The sequence below is a fragment of the Carica papaya genome, chromosome 3 (assembly GCF_054855325.1).
Source record: "Carica papaya isolate Zhongbai chromosome 3, ASM5485532v1, whole genome shotgun sequence".
NCBI lineage: Eukaryota > Viridiplantae > Streptophyta > Magnoliopsida > Brassicales > Caricaceae > Carica > Carica papaya.
The window spans coordinates 33,674,271-33,692,507 of record NC_142311.1 but is presented as its reverse complement, the minus strand read 5'-3'; the positions used below and the strand labels follow the sequence as shown (position 1 = coordinate 33,692,507).

General features: G+C 35.3%; 2 protein-coding genes across 6 annotated transcripts; one reads left to right on the top strand and one right to left on the bottom strand.

The window, feature by feature from the left end:
- The first annotated feature begins 1,178 nt into the window (after positions 1-1,178).
- Positions 1,179-8,898, top strand: CPUorf7 (transcription factor bHLH155-like protein). 5 transcript variants are annotated; one of them, XR_002539764.2, is made up of 11 exons: positions 1,179-1,394; positions 1,515-1,625; positions 2,207-2,291; positions 2,423-2,464; positions 4,651-4,710; positions 5,272-5,391; positions 5,527-6,648; positions 6,755-6,834; positions 7,137-7,268; positions 7,630-7,755; positions 8,725-8,898. XR_002539764.2 is itself a non-coding variant. In XM_022042701.2 (11 exons), exons 1-11 carry the CDS (start codon positions 1,261-1,263, stop codon positions 8,803-8,805), a joined length of 2,106 nt encoding a protein of 701 aa, XP_021898393.2. In that variant the 5' UTR covers positions 1,179-1,260; the 3' UTR covers positions 8,806-8,898. The 5 variants fall into 5 exon arrangements, 4 of the variants coding, with proteins under 4 accessions (XP_021898393.2, XP_021898392.2, XP_021898395.2 ...); XM_022042701.2 differs by having other exon boundaries at positions 5,272-5,382; positions 6,733-6,834; XM_022042700.2 differs by having other exon boundaries at positions 6,733-6,834.
- Positions 8,899-10,556: 1,658 nt separating this feature from the next.
- On the bottom strand, positions 10,557-14,323 carry LOC110815065 (uncharacterized). The gene is made up of 5 exons (XM_022042719.2): positions 14,146-14,323; positions 12,291-12,405; positions 11,251-11,340; positions 11,005-11,103; positions 10,557-10,884 (listed from the first exon to the last, which is right to left on the bottom strand). Exons 1-5 carry the CDS (start codon positions 14,211-14,213, stop codon positions 10,783-10,785), a joined length of 474 nt encoding a protein of 157 aa, XP_021898411.1. The 5' UTR covers positions 14,214-14,323; the 3' UTR covers positions 10,557-10,782.
- Positions 14,324-18,237: the final 3,914 nt, after the last annotated feature.

Here is an 18,237-nt window from a genome sequence, read left to right as displayed (position 1 = left end):
CCCTCTACACTCCCTCTCTCTCTCTATATATATTATATATATTTATTTCTTACCCAAACAACCCCTCTATAGACCCCCCATCTTTCTCTCTCTCCTCCCTCTCTATATATATATTTATTTATTTCTTACCCAACCAACCCCTCTACACTCCCACATCTCTCTCTATCTCTCTCTATATATTATATATGTATTTATTTCTTACCCAAACAACCCATCTATAGACTCCTATGTTTTTCTCTCTCTCTCCCTCTCTCTCCCTCTCTCACTCTCTGTCTCCATAGGCTCCCATCTCACACTCTCTCTCTTCCTTTTTGCCCGCACCCCCCAATATAAATTTATTTCTGACCCAAACAACCCTACACACTCCCATATATATGTATATATATATATATATATATATATATATCTCTCTCTCTAGGTGACAAATGTAAGAAGGAATGAATCATGGGGTTGGAGAAGAAGAAAACTTTAATTTTGCTACCAGAAAAACATTCTCTCTCTTAAAAAGCTAAAGACTGTGAAGCTGCTCTCTCTTTTCTTTTAGAGAAAAACAAGTAAAAGCTGATTGGGTCTCCCCAAAAAGTTTTCCATTTTCCATTATATATTTATTGTCTCCATGGCAGTAAATGCAGTTCAAACCTTCGTTTTCCACTTCAATAGCTCTCTTCACTTGAAGTCCAAAGCTTCAAAACCTTTTCTTTGAACAAACCTCCCAGCCATTGATCACTGTCTAAATTCAGATTCTTAGCAACTCTTTCTGCATTTCATTGAATAATAATTTCCGAGTTTTCTTCCATTTTCTTGAAAATATTTACCTCCTGATCTGAGAAGCGATCCATGTCTTCCGATATTAGCTAGACCTTTTAATTTCGGGCCTCGCTCTGTTCCGTTCGGTTCTCGATTGAATCTTTTAGTTTTCTGAATCTAAGAGTAACTAATCCATGACGAATCTTGCTCAAATTTCTGCTGATCCCGCTACTTCACTTCTGTGTCACTGAGTTCTGTAGTTCTCGACTGAATTTGAAAATTAGGGTTTCGTCAAGCTCTTTTTTTCGAAATTTTCTTCTTCAGGGGAGTAATGGGAACGGACAATTTGTTATTGGCAACAGTCGGGCCGCCAATAAAGCCGAGAGCAGGATTACGGAGGAAACAAGCAGGGAGAGGATCATATAGAGGAAGCTAGGCGGCATTCAGAATAGAACCGAAAATTTAGGGTTGGGGGGGTGCTTTTTGTTGGTTAATTTGGGGAAATTTTTCTTTATGACTGACAAACAATCTGAAGTTTCAACTATGGAGGAGATGAGTACTGACTTGCAGCAGATTCTGAGAAGCCTCTGTTTGAATACTGATTGGAAGTACGCCGTCTTCTGGAAGCTCAAACATCGAGCTCGAATGTAAGAAATTCTTCCTTCACTACGCAAATCAAATCATACTTTTGCATAATTATACTAACAGTAGTATCTGAATTGGTACATTTCGTTTATTCCTATTCTGGGGTATTATACAATTTACAGGATGTTGACATGGGAGGATGCTTATTATGATCATTGTGAGCAAAATTCACATGATCCTCTTGGTTTGGCTGTTGCAAAAATGTCATATCATGTATATTCCCTGGGAGAAGGGTATGAATCTTTTCACTTTCAGATATCTTATAATGCTTAATTCTAACGTATGATCAATCAATGAAACTCAAGAATTGGTTAGTGATAATGTCATTTTTGAATATGGATTCATGTTAAATTTGATAGTTTGAATGTTTAATGTTTTTCATCTTGTGTCTACGTATTGTAATATATGTAGGGATGAGCCAAAACCAAACCAAAACTGAACCAATTAGGAAGAAGAATTGGGTTTGTCTTGTTTTTCTGAAAAAAAAATTTATTTTTCTTAAATTAATGATTATATATATTAAATTGATAATTATATATATACCTGTTTAGAATATGTATATAAATGTTTAGTTATTATTTTTAATTAATATGTTCATAATTTTTTTTTAAAAAAATAGATTTTATTAATTTATTTTTGGTTAATGATTCGGTTTTAATTTCAGTCGTTTCAGCTGATCATTACGTTTTAGTCGTTTTCTTTCTCTGATTTTTTTTTTTTTACCCGAATCAATCAAATACTCTCTACCTAAAAACGGGAGATTAATTATATTTACTCGTCTCAATTTTAGTTTGCTTTATGTTTTATTCTACAGAATTGTTGGACAAGTAGCTGTTACTGGGAAGTATAAGTGGATTTTTGCAGATAACCATGTTGGTAATTCCTGCTCATCATTTGAGGTGAGTAAGTTGAATGAAGTCATGTCCAAAATTTCCCTTGAAATTGGATGGTATTTTTGGATGATCAATACACATGTTGTTATTACATTCATAATTTAATTCTTTTTCCTCTTAAAATGCTTAAATCTCAGTTTCGTGATGGGTGGCAAAGTCAATTTTCAGCCGGGATCAAGGTGCGTCTGCATTGTTAATTCGATTGCATACTGAAATTTACGTACTTCACTGAGATATCCTTGTTGTTTCGGTATCACAGGAAAACTTTTGTAGGGTAAATTGGTTCTGATGATGGTTAGAATAGATGAACATTTAAGTTATGTCGAATTTTTAACCTATTATGAATATTTCAACCGAGATAATCTAATTTGCTATAGAATGTTCTTTTCACTCAAATACTTAATAGACTCGTTGAGATTTATTTCAATTTAGTTACTACGGTCGCAATAATATAGTAATAAATTAAATTCTCGGTGTTTACTGAATCAAATATTATAAACTGATAACTTACAATTTATAATATACGTGTAATGTGACGAATTCTATGTTATCATATTTAAACTCAGTGACTTCGAAGTATAACGTATAAAAGAGCATACACAGGAAGAAATCATAGAGGTTCAATGCACATTCATAGTTTTGTTTCATGTTCCATTTCATTCATCCATGACAGCAACAGGTCCAAAAAAAAGAAAAAAAACAACAAAATCATACTGAAGCGAAAGAGGAAAGGAGAACACTTTTCCCCAGGTGATGCTCTCTGCCAGTCGCCGTCACCTTTCTCTTCTTCTTTTCTTCAATTTTTGCTTCCTGATCTTTTTTTTTTTTTTTAACCTCTCTCTGTCGGCTTTTCTCTTTTCCTACCTCTGTTCTTTCGGCTCTCTATTTCTCTTTTACTTCTTCCTCTTCCTCCCTCGTCTTTTCTTCTTGATATCACCCTCTGTTTTTCTGCCTTTCCTTCTCTTTTTCCAATTTTTACTCCTTTTCCTCTCTTCTCGAACCCGTACTGCCCTTTTCTAACAGAACCAATCCACCAAATCCTTCCCAAATCACGACGTTGCTTCTCTTAATCCCCATCACTTCTCCTCTCCCTCTCTCCGCGTCTCTTCTGCTTTCTTCTTTCTTGCTTCGCAGACCCTCCTCGATTTGCGGCCCCCTCGTCGTCGGGTTGTGTTTTCTCCACGCTTCTCCTTCTCCTGCGCCGTTCACCGGCTCGTCGACGGGGGAGATCGATCTCCTGGAAACGACGTCGTTTCCCTTAAGCAGAGGCTGGGCTTGGGGATGGGCCGGATGACCTTGCTTTTTGTTCTCAGGTTTTGGGTTCTCTGGACTTGAAATGGACTGGTTCTTGGAAATTTGAATTAAAAAACTAAAAATCAGAAGTGGGTTTGTATAGAGTTAAGCCTATAGATGGGTTCAAATTTTATTTTGAAAGCTTGCTTTGGTTTTAAACTGGTGGCTTGATTCTTACACATGCATGGACTGTCACCTAAGGACAAGAAGGATGGGTTAAAATTTTTACACATGCATGTTTTTCATTTTAATTACTTCTTTTTTATAAAAAAAAACGATGTAACAATAATAATAATAACAACAATAATAACAATAGCCAGTACAATAATAATTATAGTAAAAAGTTATTGTTATTTCAGGTTTGTACCCGAATTGGTTTTCGCTTGAACAAAATTATAGTATGACAATAATAAAATACATCATCTTTATATATATATATATATATATTTAAAAAAGGAAAGAGAGTTAGAATGCTCATTCTTTTAATATATTCATTAAGTATGTGTCCTTGTCCATTTATTTATTTGACCAAAATATGATAATTGATTACTTTTTCATGCTTTTTACTCGAAGCTTTTTTATCCAAGTGTATAATTGTATACCTTTCTTAATAAGCACCTAAATGCTTGAAGTTGCTTATAAGCAACTAAGATTTACCAATCTGTCATCAAAACCAAATGACTTGAAATGTAGGGAAGAGATTAAAAGTAGACCAAGGCAGAAATTTGATTTGGTAAAGAATAGAAATTGCAAAAAGGATGTAAAAGTGTGTTTGCAGATGACTGTTAAATGGTTGAAGTAGCAGAGTAGATTTTGTTTTCTAAAGTTGATGCTGCATAATGATTTTGGACATGGGATTTGGGTTTTAGATGTAAGAAAGTTTAGATGAGCTTTTTAGTGTGTGATTTTATAGTTGAAACATTTATTTGCACTTCAAACAAATGCATTGTGTTTTAATATTCATATTCTGTCCCTTTTTGGTGAAAGAAACTATTATAAGCTCTCATCTTCAAAAAAAAATAGGCTTGTTTTCTTACGTATCTTGTTAATTAATGCACTTTCTTTTTTATAGACAATTGTTGTTGTAGCTGTTGTTCCACAAGGAGTAGTACAACTTGGCTCTTTGAACAAAGTAAGGATTCCAACTGACAATTTTCATTGACGACCTTATGCATACACACTGTGGATATGACTTATATTGCATCTTTCAAGTTGTGCTTTGTGACCAACTATTTCTTTATTGGATGATCGGTGCTTCCCTTTTCTATAAGATCTTGTGGATTTGAATCAAGTTGGGCTTTTCTCTCTGTCCTTGTAGGATGTTGTGTTATGATTGACATGTATGTGTTACGTAATAAATAAAATAAATGCGTCTCTACTAAAAAAAACCTGTGCTTTACTAAAAGGACCAAAGACTTAGTTTTGAAGGTAGAAGATAACAATATATGATATATTTTTCATACTTGAGTGATGAATTCCTTACACATGCTTGGATACTCCTTTCAGTATCTTTTTATCCTAAATTCTTTGTTTCCATTACTAAAATTACATTAGTATATTTTATGGTAATTGCAGGCATTTTTTCCTTTTCTGTTTGTTGGTTCCAATATTTACTAGGAGAGAAGATTTTCTTATGAGAAACATTTACAAGCCCTAAATGTAAAATTCCTTTATGTTTATTTGAGTGGAGCAGGTCACCGAGGATGAGAAGCTGGTGACCCATGTCAGAGATGTCTTTTATGCCCTTCAGGATCCCTTAGTAGGACATGTTAAAAATTTAGTACAGCAGAGTATGAAGAGTTCAGTAAGTCTGGTACTTTCTTTCTCTTTCTCTTACATATTCCTCAAAAACCTGTTTAAGGACCTGCACACCTTTACATGATTGAGCATATAGAACTTTGAGATGTCTGACCTCTATCTTCTTTTTCTTTTCTTTTCTCTTTTTCAGTCAAATTTACCAGCAAAAACTTTAGCTTCAGAAGTTACCGATAGCTTATGGTCCAGTGCCCATCCCAAAAAAACCGTTGAAGTGGCTTGTAAGCCCGCAGGGATGGAGATATCTATGTCAGAGAGTGAAGAAGGTGCCAACTTACTTCAGCCAGGAGGAAAGGTTGTCAATATGAAGTGTGAGAATCAAGTAGAGATGAATTTCATTAGCTCTGGATTTTATGAAGGGGAGACTAGTGGTTGGAAAGATTTGACTGTTAGATCAGGACACAGTCTGAACCTTCATTCAAACAATTCTATTACGAATGACATAAGTTTATGTGATTTTGCACTTGAAGCTGAAAAATTAAAAGTTGATCGCACATGTTTCGCTTCCGCCATTCTTGATTCTGCTGTTTGTGATCCTGTTAAAATGGACGGGTCAGAGTCTTATCAAGATGGAATGCCTTCTGTGGCCAAATCTTCCAATCTGAAATTTCAGAAAGATTCAGAGGAATGCAAAAGTCTAAGTAAGTTGAGCCAGTTAGATTCTGCAAACTTAGCTTTTAAGTACTCAGCTGGCTGGGAGCTGCTTGAAGCACTAGGGCCAGCATTTCAGAAACAAAGTAACTATGTTGATTGGGAAATAGACAAGGCTGAGTCTGTAACATTCACTGAGATGACAGAGGGGATGAATAGTAGTCAGTTGACATTTGAATCTGGCTCAGAAAATCTTCTAGAAGCAGTAGTGGCTAATATTTGTCACAGTAGTAGTGATGTTAAAAGTGAGAGATCATTTTGTAAATCAATGCAGTCCTTGTTGACAACAGACGAAATGGCAGAATCTTCTGGTTATACAAAGCATACTATTGACTCGGCAGGCTGTCCAATTAACCAGTCCCACTTTATAGATGGAGATATGCAGCAACATTCATCAGAAATATGTGGTGGATTGCCATCAAGAGGGTATTCATCAACCTGTCCTAGTAGCTGCAGTGAACCATTGGATATGTCCTCAGAGCGAGCTAAGAACAGTAGAAAAAGGGCTAGACCTGGAGAAAATTCTAGGCCTAGGCCGAGGGATAGACAACTTATTCAGGATCGTATCAAGGAGCTGAGAGAGCTTGTGCCTAATGGATCAAAGGTAACAAACATCCTTGTGCTCCAACTATATTTTTGACATGATAGTTTTGCAATCTTTCTAAAGATTTTAGGAAATATTGAACAGTGCAGTATTGATTCTTTGCTAGAGCGCACAATCAAGCACATACTTTTCTTGCAAAGCATCACTAAGCATGCAGATGAGCTCAGTAAATGTTCTGAATTGAAGGTAAAGACCCAGTCTTTTCCATTGAAAATCACTGATTATAAGCTGATTTGACCCTGTCTTCCTTCCCAAGTTTTCTAGGCTTGTGAATTCCAACATTTTATGTTTAATCATTAATATACTTGAAATATAGTTACTGGTGTTCCCAGCTGACAATGTACCTTTTCTTTACTTGGAACATTTTCATGTTAAAAGAGACAAATAACTCGGACATGATGAATTCCTCCTCTTGCTATTAGAAGTCAGCATTAAGATTGTTGAACTCTATGTTATTCGGCACGATTAACCCGCTGCTGAATCTGCAGATGCATCAGAGGGGAACAGGATCCTCTAGCTATGAACAAGGTTCAACCTGGGCAGTGGAGGTGGGAAGCCATCTTAAAGTTTGTTCAATAATTGTGGAGAATCTAAACAAAACTGGACAGATGCTTGTGCAGGTATTCTCAAATGCAAGAAATTATAATAATTTATTTCTTTTGAAGCAAATGATGGTTACAATAACAACTATTTCTTATTTGAATTGTTGGTACTCTTCTTTTTTTGTAAAAGTTTGTAGATTCAAGTCGGATTGTATGTCTCGTGTGTTCTCATTAAAAGGTTGTATTATAATTAGTGTATATTTATCATTTAATTATCGAAGTATATAATTTTTACTCCAAAAAATGATAGATAAAATACAAAAGAATGAAATCTATTATGCAGTACGAGTATAGGCCGTGATCTATACCTTTTATTTTTTCTTTAAGAAAAAAAGGAAAGAAAAAATCTCAGGAATGGATTTGTTCTGGTACATTGCAGATGTTGTGTGAGGAATGCAGTCATTTTCTTGAGATAGCTGAAGCCATTAAAAGCTTGGGCCTAACAATCTTAAAAGGTGTCACAGAAGCACACGGTGAAAAGACATGGATATGTTTTATGGTTGAGGTATGATTCAAATTCTTCTGAATGAATTATCTGGTATTAACTTCCTCTCTTCTATGTTTTCTATTTGCTGAATGCCTATTCAGTTTACAGTTTTTGTGTTCTTTTAACACGCATTTATGGTCTTAATTTTGTTTTCACATGTTATATGTTGTCTATCGGACAGAATAGGTTCTGAACTTAATAGATTAGTGTATTATAATGGAAAATGCGCATACTCTAATTGACTGAGATGGTTCTTAACATACCTTTGATAGAAATATTTAGCTTTGATTAAAAAGACATAGTTCTTTGTACGAGTGAAGATGGTCTGCAAGCTTATGGTCGATGTCCATAAGCCATTGCTCAAGCCCTTTACTAGGTGTTTAGATGTTTGAGGAGGGTGCAACTATTTTGTACTTGTTAGATAATGTAAAATTGATACCTTCTTTCCATATTCTCTATTGAGTATGTTGGTGGATATGTTTTATACTCAGAGTTGGCTCTAACAAGTTCTTTCCCAAAAAAAAATTCTCTCTTTGCATATGGAACTTGTCAATGAACTATATAATTTGTCCTTGAAATATTATGCTTAGAAAACCACATAAAAAATGAGAAACTACTTAACAAGCTTGATCTTAATAGCTTTTATATGGTGACACGTTGCGATGATGGTTTTTAGTGAAGGTGGTTTTAAGATGAAATTTTTTTAGTAGTTAGTAAAATTTACTGTTGATATAAAATGCGATATAATGTTTGGTTAGTCATTAAGATAATAAAAAATCCAGTTTTTTATAAATTTTTTCTTAAACATATTACAGCAATCATTTTTCTTATTTCTTAACTTTTTCAATTTTCAGTTATTCAAACAAAGAATATTATACTCAAACATTGGTTTTAAATGAAATAAGCTTTCTGATCTAAATTACTAGGATCCTCTCATGGTGTCCCAGAAATTATTTAAACTTAATTGTGAATTTATAACCATTGCAGGGGCAAGACAACAAAGTAATGCATAGAATGGATATCTTATGGTCACTTATGCAAGTTTTACAAAGCAAAAGTACAAGCTAGCAACTGATAAATTCTTGGGTATTTGGATCATCTGTAATATATATTGAGAATCAGATTCTTCATATTTGATTTGGTGCTTGATTTGTGGCTTTATCTTTTCTAGAAACTCTTTTCTATTTGCCCAAAACAGACAGGGGAACAAGCCAAAAACACCCAGAAAAACAAAAGTTAAAAGAAAATTTAAGGCAAAAAAAGGCAGGCTGAAAAGAGAAATTTAAAATGTTTTTTTTGCATTAAACTATTTGTTTTGGAGTTGAGATCTAAAATAATGTAGAGTGCTTGTTGTGGGTGTGATGTAATCTGCTAAGTTTGTCGGTTCTTTCCATGTTTGTTCATATGAGAGGCTTGTTTCTGTTCAAACTCAAAACTAAGAGCAGTAATGTTTGATCATCTGACTTCAACATATGGTCTACTATTCTATATGTAATCTTTATATATGACGAGGCATGATAACGATTGAATTCGAAATATAATCTTGTTTTCACTTGGTATTCTTTAAAATGTTTTTGTGAACACTTTAAATGCATTAGGATTCTTCAAAAATATTGACGACGTCTTAAAAATCTTGATCCAATTAACTCACTTCCCGACCTTCAGACTACACTTAATGGCTGTCTTTGTACAATAATAAACAACCATAGGTTAGCATTACCATTGTACAATCGAATATCCAGAAGATGATTATAACCACCTCAAGTTCGATATACTAATATGCACTAACTATCATAACAAATCTCGGTAATATCCCACGCAACGAGATGAAACAACTCAGTTCTGCAGAGCACATTCATCAATAAGCAATTATGCACCTGTTCTTACATCAGTTATGCATATCACTAAGATCAAGCATATTTTGATCATAACATTTGATCACAAGTACTCTAAGTCTTTAATTTTCCAACCAGAAAACATCTTTAAGGACTCGCGAACCAAAATTTCCAAGAAGCTTTTACCATTATGTAAATATACTTATTCGTTTAATCAAGCAGCCGCATGTCCTGACTCTCACTGGATAAAATGTAGGTGAGCAATAGAATCATATCAGCATCACCAGTAAAATTGTCTTTACATGCCTTTGGTAGAAAAAAAATATTATCTCATAGAACAGTTGAAAAGAAGTATATGGCAAACACAAACAGCGTTAATCTAAGGCAACCATGAAATAATATGCAAGGTAGTCGGCACATGCAAAAGATGATCATTAACTAGTCTCATTGAGCCCTAAATCACAGTTAGTTACTGTGAATATGCCTGCAAAGCATCTCGACCTGTAATGACGACCCTATCTTCCAACCAAGACACTAAGATACCAATGAATAAACCAAACATCATAAGTTTTATTTTCAGCATTTTCCATTTGTGAAGTTGAAGCTCAAAGTTGATCTGAAACAACCTGATCCCTTTCATTTCTACTCAGAAACAATCAAGTTCAAGCCAAGAGAAGTAGAAATAATCAACTTCAAGCCAAAAGAAGCAAGACCTTGTTGCACAAGACTACACTAGCCAACAGAAATTTCCCCCGGTAATATATAGAAATAAATACGCATAGGAAAAAATAATAAAATATCATTTCCAATATCAAACTTTGTTTTGAGATGACAAAACCCAGCTATCACCACCAGTTCTAGAACAGACACCACGTAGTCCTGCTAGAGCCTAGGATCTCACCTCTTGATGGCATGTGCACACTCCTGCACTATGAAAAAACTTAAAACAAAACTGATACGTATTTAGCTTCAAGACTCGAATCAGGAAAGAATAAACAGTGGACTAAATAAACAATAACACAATTTATCCCCATAAAATAAGGGAAGGCATAAACTACATGATTCTAAGAATGTTTTGCTTTTGGGGAGATTTGGAAATGTCCTAGAATCAAATGACAATCCTGAAGGAACGCAATGTAATCACTTTCATAAACAAATCAAAAATGAATCCCAATAAACTCCCCTTTCGTGAGAGATTATGCACTTGCCCCTAGTTGGTTTTTGCTTTCTGAACCTTTTTCTTCTGTTGTCTCCTTGGAATTGAATTCTTCATTCCTATGTAGAACAGCAGCGCCCCAAAGAGAGCCATATTCTAAAACCAGAAATGCACAGTAATTTAGTTGCCCTCGAAATCATACCACTAAAATAGCCATAATAATGCACAAATGTACAATATGGAATGCATAAGGTTAAGAGCTGGAAAGATTATTACCTGTGTAAATTTGATAAAAAGTTGAGTAAATTCTTTCTGCTCATTGTCATAATTGTAGAAATCATGTAAAATTGGAGTTGTAATCAACTGATGCAGAATCTGCATGAAGGACCAGCCAGTCCACTCGTTAAACAGTATGAACAAAATGAAGTAAATATAGTTGCACTATATATTTCTTTAAAATAATATAGTTGCACTATATTAAAAAGTCCAAAACAAGAATATTAACAGAGCTCAAATACTAACCAGTAAATAAGCTCCAAAAGAGCTGCCAAATATAAAGAGGACGCCCCCAAAGCCCTTGAGAGCTATACTTGCAGCCACTAAATGTTTAATCTGTGGATAACAACATGAAAGATCCACACAACAATTTAGTAGAATGAAAAACTCTCAGATAACAGTAATTTTAATGCATAAATGTGTGTCCAAAACCCTCAGCTCTACAAGAGAATGAACAGAGAAGTCTATAAGCTATTCCCTGTTTCCAATATTTTGTCATCAGGGATCTATTGGGTAGACCAAAATAACAAGCATAAAGAAGTTTATGTGGCATACTAAGAAAGAAAGACCTTCCGGCTTTCCTTTACAATTAATTGATTTGGGCATTTCTCATTCAAAAAAATAAGATTCAGACTGTTAAAATCATTCTCCCAACAAAATACCCCCTGATACATTGAATACTACCGAATGGGCATGCTGAAACCATTTTTGATACGTTTCCAGTTATCCTGGTCTTGCTTGCCTATGATCACCATTTTTGTTTTACAGCTGTCATTTATGAGTGAAAAACATAAGTTTTCAATATATTTCTACACTTTTATCTGAAAAAAATTGAGTGAAAAAATAATTGTATAAAAAAGCAGTCTCACTATTTGTCAATCTCACCAAGAGAAAGCAAAATGAACTTTGAAAACACATGCTTACATGACAAAGTCAGCATTACTCAATTTTTATTTTCGGGTAATATCAACTTGCCTACCATAGTCAATACTTTGCACAAATGACCCACTACCCTTTCATAGAGAACCTTCCCTAGGTTCGATGCAAGTGGTATTTCCAAATCACCCATTGAGATAACATGATGGAGATAAATGAGGTCCACAAGAAGGCCACGTGAGAAACCATGGTAACCCATAAAATAACACGTTTTCCCAAGGGAAAAACTATAGCCAGAGTAATTTATTAATAGATACATAGTATCACCTTAATTCCCAGTAATAAAAATAGATAGTGCTTACATATGTGTATGTGTTTGAGAGAGGAAGGGGAGAGAGAGAGATCCTTACTTCAGTTTCAGGCACTTGAATACCAGCAGTAGCGTGTACATGATTTGTAAACACTTTGAGCTTAGGTTTGAGAGCCTTCCCTGCAGGTCCTCCATCAACCCCAAATTCATTGAACCTAGAAAAAGTGATGCTTCACGTTAGCAGACAGATACAACTGGAAAAGCATCATATTTATCAGAAAAAGTAGAAGAAAAAATCAAAAAGCAGCACTTTGTGAGGCAGAGTGACATTATAAAGGATAAAACTTTAAGTCCAATAATTTGTTCTCCTTTGTAATGAATTTTCTTCTATAAAAAAAAAATCATACAGATGTTAAAGATATAAACATATGCAAAGCAAGTTTCATCATCATTAATGTACTCTGTAGACGATGAGGTTCATAGAAGGGCTTCTATCAATCAAGATAAAAGGACAAAATCTTCAAACAAAACAAAGATATAAGTGAGCATAAGCCATAAAGTTTTTAGTCAGGTAAGAACAGTCTGGACACAGCATACTGTAACATGAGATTTAGTTTTATTATTTACAGAGTTTTATTATAGCGTAGTAATCACTCTTTGCCGGCATTTTGGAATATATCGGATTTGACATGTGACTAACAAGGTATCATTCGGTGAATTCAAGATATAGAGGACAACGTATGCATGTTATCTCTAGGCTCTGAATGTTATTGAGTCCAGATCTGTATCCTAATTATCCCTTTTACATGGAAATATTTGGCATCTATGCACACGGAACCAACAACAAATAAACAGCCAAGCAATGAAAAGCCAATTTAATGAATTTATCGATATCAGATCATGCATATAGATGCAGTTTCTAGGATACCCAACAAAATAATAGTTTCCACAGTAAATGCACATAGTGAGAGAGATATATGTTTGACAGAGCAAGGGTAAGGTTACAGGTAAAAAACTCAACATCTACAGGCAGCGTAGGATTGTCCTGAAAGGGTGAAAATTTTAGATGATGCATGACTATACTGTGAAACTCCAGCCTGTACCCCATCTAAACAAGAAAACCAATATTACAACTTCCCCAAGTTTTAAGACAATCATCACAATACATTCATCGGCTTCTAACAAACAATCACCATAATGCATTCAACCACTTGTACTGTATATTATAACACATAGGAGGGTAAGTTTTATCAGTCTCAAACAAAATTCCTATTAAGCACTAGGTCATTTCAACATAAAGATGATGCAGAAAGTAAACAACAGACTCCATTATTATTCATCAATTTAACATCTTTTCCTTTCGACAGGGAAAAAAGTCTGAACTTACTAGACACAGGGCCAACTTAAGCTGAACAACCACCGGTGCAGTAAACGAAATTGAACTCATAAACATGATCACATTTGAATCCAAACCCTTCAACATATCATTATAAATATCCATCTAATCCTAAATTCAAAGTGAAGATAAAGTCCATTGGTTTAACTACTTGGAAAAACGCGAATCCATACCCAAAATTATTCAACTTAGAATTAATTAGCCGATCAAGAGGGTGACGAAATGCAGATCTACATAATATTCGACTCCTAAAAGAAAATAATAATAATAATAAAAGTAGGAATCTGAAATGAACCAGATCCAAACAGAAGAGCAAACAAATCTACAATATAGACGAAGCCAAACCATAAAATCTTACCAAGCAAAGAACAGAGATAGGGCTTCAAATACACAGAACAAAAAAATAAAAGCAGTAACAGCCTGAAAGAAGTGGAACAAAAGGAGAGTCCATACATTCGAAAGACAAACCAAGGAAAAAAAAATTCAGAACGCTGCATACCAAGTCTAAAAATAGGAAAAGGAAATGTTTGTAGAAAGAAATAAATAGTTAGAAACTCACTCTTGGTAAGCAGAGAGAATGAAAACGGAAGCAAAGAGGACTCTCCCGAGAAAGGAAGCGAACGCCATCGTTTTCCCTCTCAAGATTCTTCTTCTCTTCAGACACAGAGAGAGAGAGAGAGAGAGAGAGAGAGAGAGAGAGAGAGAGAGAGAAGAAGAAGAAGAATTGAAGTGTAAAGAGAGAAAAGACGAAGGAGGGGTTTTACATTCAAAGTCTTAGAATTTACACTAAATAAATAAATAAATAATAATTTTTTTTCTACCCTACCTACCTCTCCGTTGATTTTCCTTTTATTTAAAAAATAAAAAAATAAATAATTATTATGAAAAATAATTAAAGTATATAATTATTTATAAAATTTCATAATTTATTATTTTATATATTGTTGGTTTTAATTATATATGAATATAATGTTTAATTAAATCTATTAGATATAAAAATAATAAACTAAAACTACTCTTTAATAATCCAATATATATTATTTTATTGAATAAAAATTTGAACTACTTACAAATATAAAAATAAATAATCTCAAACATTTTATTAAATATAAAAATTAAACCTAAATATTATAAACATAAAATACACAATCCCAAATGCCCTCTAAAACATTCATTTATATAAATAATTTTATAAAATCTATTCTAATGTATGTTATAAATATATAATTTATACGTAATTAATTATTCGTAACATTTTTTAGATAAGTATATATTATGTATAAAAAATTTAAAATAAATAGCATTTGATATCTCGGCTGATTCAGTATCTATAATTTAGAATCAAAAGTTAATTCAGTTGATAAACTAAATTTACGTATTTCTAAATAAACAAATAATATTATAAAACTAAGTTAATTTTCTTAAAATGAGAATGACTTTTAATGTTAACTAAATGATATTCGCCGTTACAAGTAAGAAAATGTCTGAATATATATTAGATTTTTGAATATCTGATAAAATACGACATAATTAAGATAATAAGTACAATTATTGTTTACAATTATGTGTACAAGAGAAAAGTGATTTAAGCGAGATAGCGAGCATTGTTGATGATTATAAGATATTATACTTACTTATTGGCGAGGTAACATTGAATTCGGACTAATATAAATAATAAAACAATTTACTCAATAAGGTGCAAAAGAGATAAATTTTTATAAGTTGGTTTAGGATTATTTTTGAACTATAGAAAAAAATAATATGCATACCCATCGATGTTCTTTAGCCCATTTGTCTTGTCGAAATTGTGGGTGGATTTCGTAAAATGGTCACTTCAAAAAATTAATATAAATTTTACGATTGTAATTAAGACTTATTACCAAAAAAAAAAAATTAATTTATTCAATCATTTGTGATTTTGATAACAACTATATTAACACACTATAGCTTTAAGAAAAATCCCCATCAAATTTCATAGTTTATATCAATGCATAGTTTAAATTTTTCGATGTAGAGGAATATTCTAACATATGGAGATACGTAATAGAGGTAGAAAGGTAAACTTAAAAAGGAGGGGAAATAGGTTTCTCGAGAAATCATCAATTTTGTTACGAGAAGATGAGTAACTCTTTAGTAATTTCTTAGGTGAAGTTGAAAAAATTGTAAAAAGAGATGAATTTAATGATAAATTTAAAAAAGTTCATATTTACTTGTCTTTTTTGATATTATTTGCTTATATAAACGATATTATTTCTTATCTTGTAACGACCCCGGAAAATATTAAAATGAACTGAGTATTTAAATATATCGAATGCGGAAGCGAGATCAAAACTTCAGTTACAATCCCTTACACGAAAAACCAAAAACGTACTTAAAATATAAAAGATTAAACTAACTAAGAAAGAAACTCGAAAATAAAACTATGCGTATGACTACAGAGTCTCTAGGCATCCCCTTCGTCGTCCTCCTGCGGAACGGGCTCGGGAACCATGTCTTCCTGATCTGAAATGGTTAATTAAGGAGTGAGCTACACTAGCCCAGTAAGAACATCACGATATCTCACCGTCACGGAGATAAAGGTGGGTAGAAAACCACAAAAAGACCAATGGAGCATAATTTTCAATAAACTCGTTTATTAACAACAAAACCTTTTATCAATAATAAAACTTTGACCATCCACTTACCTTGGTGGAATTTATGAAAACAATATGAGAAAAACAATAACATTATCATAATCATTGAATAATCTAAGCTGTAAAACATAACACTTATCACGCCTCTTGTAATTCAATCATTGTACAACATATTTTTTTCTCATTTACCAGCCTACTAGTATCCGTGGGGGTCCATAGGGGTTCCGCTACCCGTTAACCTTTAACATTCATAATCAGTTTCCAGGGCCGTCCCCATACCCCGTCCGGTATGGGCGCCAAAACCATGAACCTCAATACCCCGTCCGGTATGAGGGTGAAACGGGCCGTCCCCATACCCCGTCCGGTATGGGCGCCAAAACCATAAACCTCAATACCCCGTCCGGTATGAGGGTGAAACGGGCCGTCCCCATACCCCGTCCGGTATGGGCGCCAAAACCATAAGATCTCCATACCCCGTCCGGCATGTGAGACCACAATCCCGGTAGGGTTCCCTACGGACCCGGTCCGTCCACCATCTCCCAGGATATCTAGTCAGGCTGACCCCCATAATACAATTATCAGTCTACACAATCTTTCATTTTTCCTTTTCCTCAATCAGCATCATCAATTCACATTTAAACAAGCAAATCGTAATTCATGCCGAACAGACAACATACAGTATCAGTTTTTCAGTCATTCAACCCATAATTAATAAAAACGTAGTACATGCACACAAATCTGTAAAATGAACACATCAAACCTCATTTTGCATTTAAAGCTGTAAACAGGCCAAATAACAGTAAATCATCAATCACACTAGACTCGGGCTCCATTAGCAACCTTAAGCAATTTCACACATGCGTTAATTCAAGAAATACTGTTTTATCATTTTGAACTTTAATACCGTGATAGGAAATAGGGTGAGGGGTCCTTACTTGTTTTCGGGATCCGAATACGATTCACAGTGCGCCTGCAGGCTGTCCCTAATTTTCCCTGAATTTTTCCCGGGGAACTGAAACACGCTAACAGTACCTGCACGGGTTCCAAAAAAATTCCAAATTAGGCCCAGGGCCTCTTTCGGCCCAAATCGCAACTCCGGCACGGCGGCTCCGCCGTGCTCCGGCGATGGCGCCACCGCTGGCGGCGGCGAGTCGCCTCGGGTTGACTGTTTTCGGCCGTTTTTGGCCGAATTCGGCCACACTCGCATTGGTCCTTGTCAGAAAACAACCCTAGGGCCCTCGGGGGGCCAAAAAATCACGGAAAAGCGGAGCTTACCGGCGGCGGCGCTCTCGGGTACGGCGACTCTCCGGCGAAGTTCGTGTTTTGGTGATTTGGCTTCGGTCAACCTGTAGAGAAAAGAATGGTGATCACGGTGATATAAAAATTGCATCGAACGGAGGCCGGGAAGGGCCTCGTCGGAGGCAAAAACCGAGAGGGGGCGCGGCGGCGCCGCTGGGCTTCGGCCGCGTATTCCGGCCGTTTGGCCGGGATTTCGGCTTCGATTTGGCCATAGGAGGAATCAGTGGGGAAAAACGAGTCGGGGGTATGAAATTTACCTCGATCGGCGGTCGGAAATTTCCCCGGTGCGGCGGCGAGTGGCGGCGGGTGGCGGCGGTCGGCCTCTGGTTCGTCTTCTCCGGCGAGCGGCTGGCGGTTAGGGTTTTTGGTCTGGTGTGGGGGTTCTATTTATAACCCCTTGCCTTTTGATCACAGCCGTTCGTTTCGTTTTAATCTGGGCCGTTCGTTTTTGATTGAATCTGGGCCGTCCGTGCGTTTGAATCTGGGCCGTCCGATCGCGTGATTGATCTGGGCCGTCGGATCGTACCCACGCGGATCGCCAACGTGGCTCCTTTCGGAGTGACGCGATCTTGCCACGTGGCAGGCCCCGGTTGGCCGGGACTGCTGACGTGGCTGCTGACGTGGCCCCCCCTTTTTTTTTTTTTTTTTTTTTTTTTTCCTCCTTTCCGGGCGCTACATATCTAACTTGTTTTTTTATGGTTATAATTAATGATATGATT

Coding starts and splice junctions, on each gene's coding strand:
- CPUorf7 (XM_022042700.2), top strand. CDS start 1,261: ATGACTGACAAACAATCTGAAGTTTCAACTATGGAGGAGATGAGTACT. Junction 6,649..6,732: donor TTGTGCCTAATGGATCAAAG/GTAACAAACATC, acceptor AATATTGAACAG/TGCAGTATTGATTCTTTGCT. Junction 7,269..7,629: donor CTGGACAGATGCTTGTGCAG/GTATTCTCAAAT, acceptor GGTACATTGCAG/ATGTTGTGTGAGGAATGCAG.
- LOC110815065 (XM_022042719.2), bottom strand. CDS start 14,213: ATGGCGTTCGCTTCCTTTCTCGGGAGAGTCCTCTTTGCTTCCGTTTTC. Junction 11,104..11,250: donor CTTTTGGAGCTTATTTACTG/GTTAGTATTTGA, acceptor TCCTTCATGCAG/ATTCTGCATCAGTTGATTAC. Junction 10,885..11,004: donor TTTTTATCAAATTTACACAG/GTAATAATCTTT, acceptor TTCTGGTTTTAG/AATATGGCTCTCTTTGGGGC.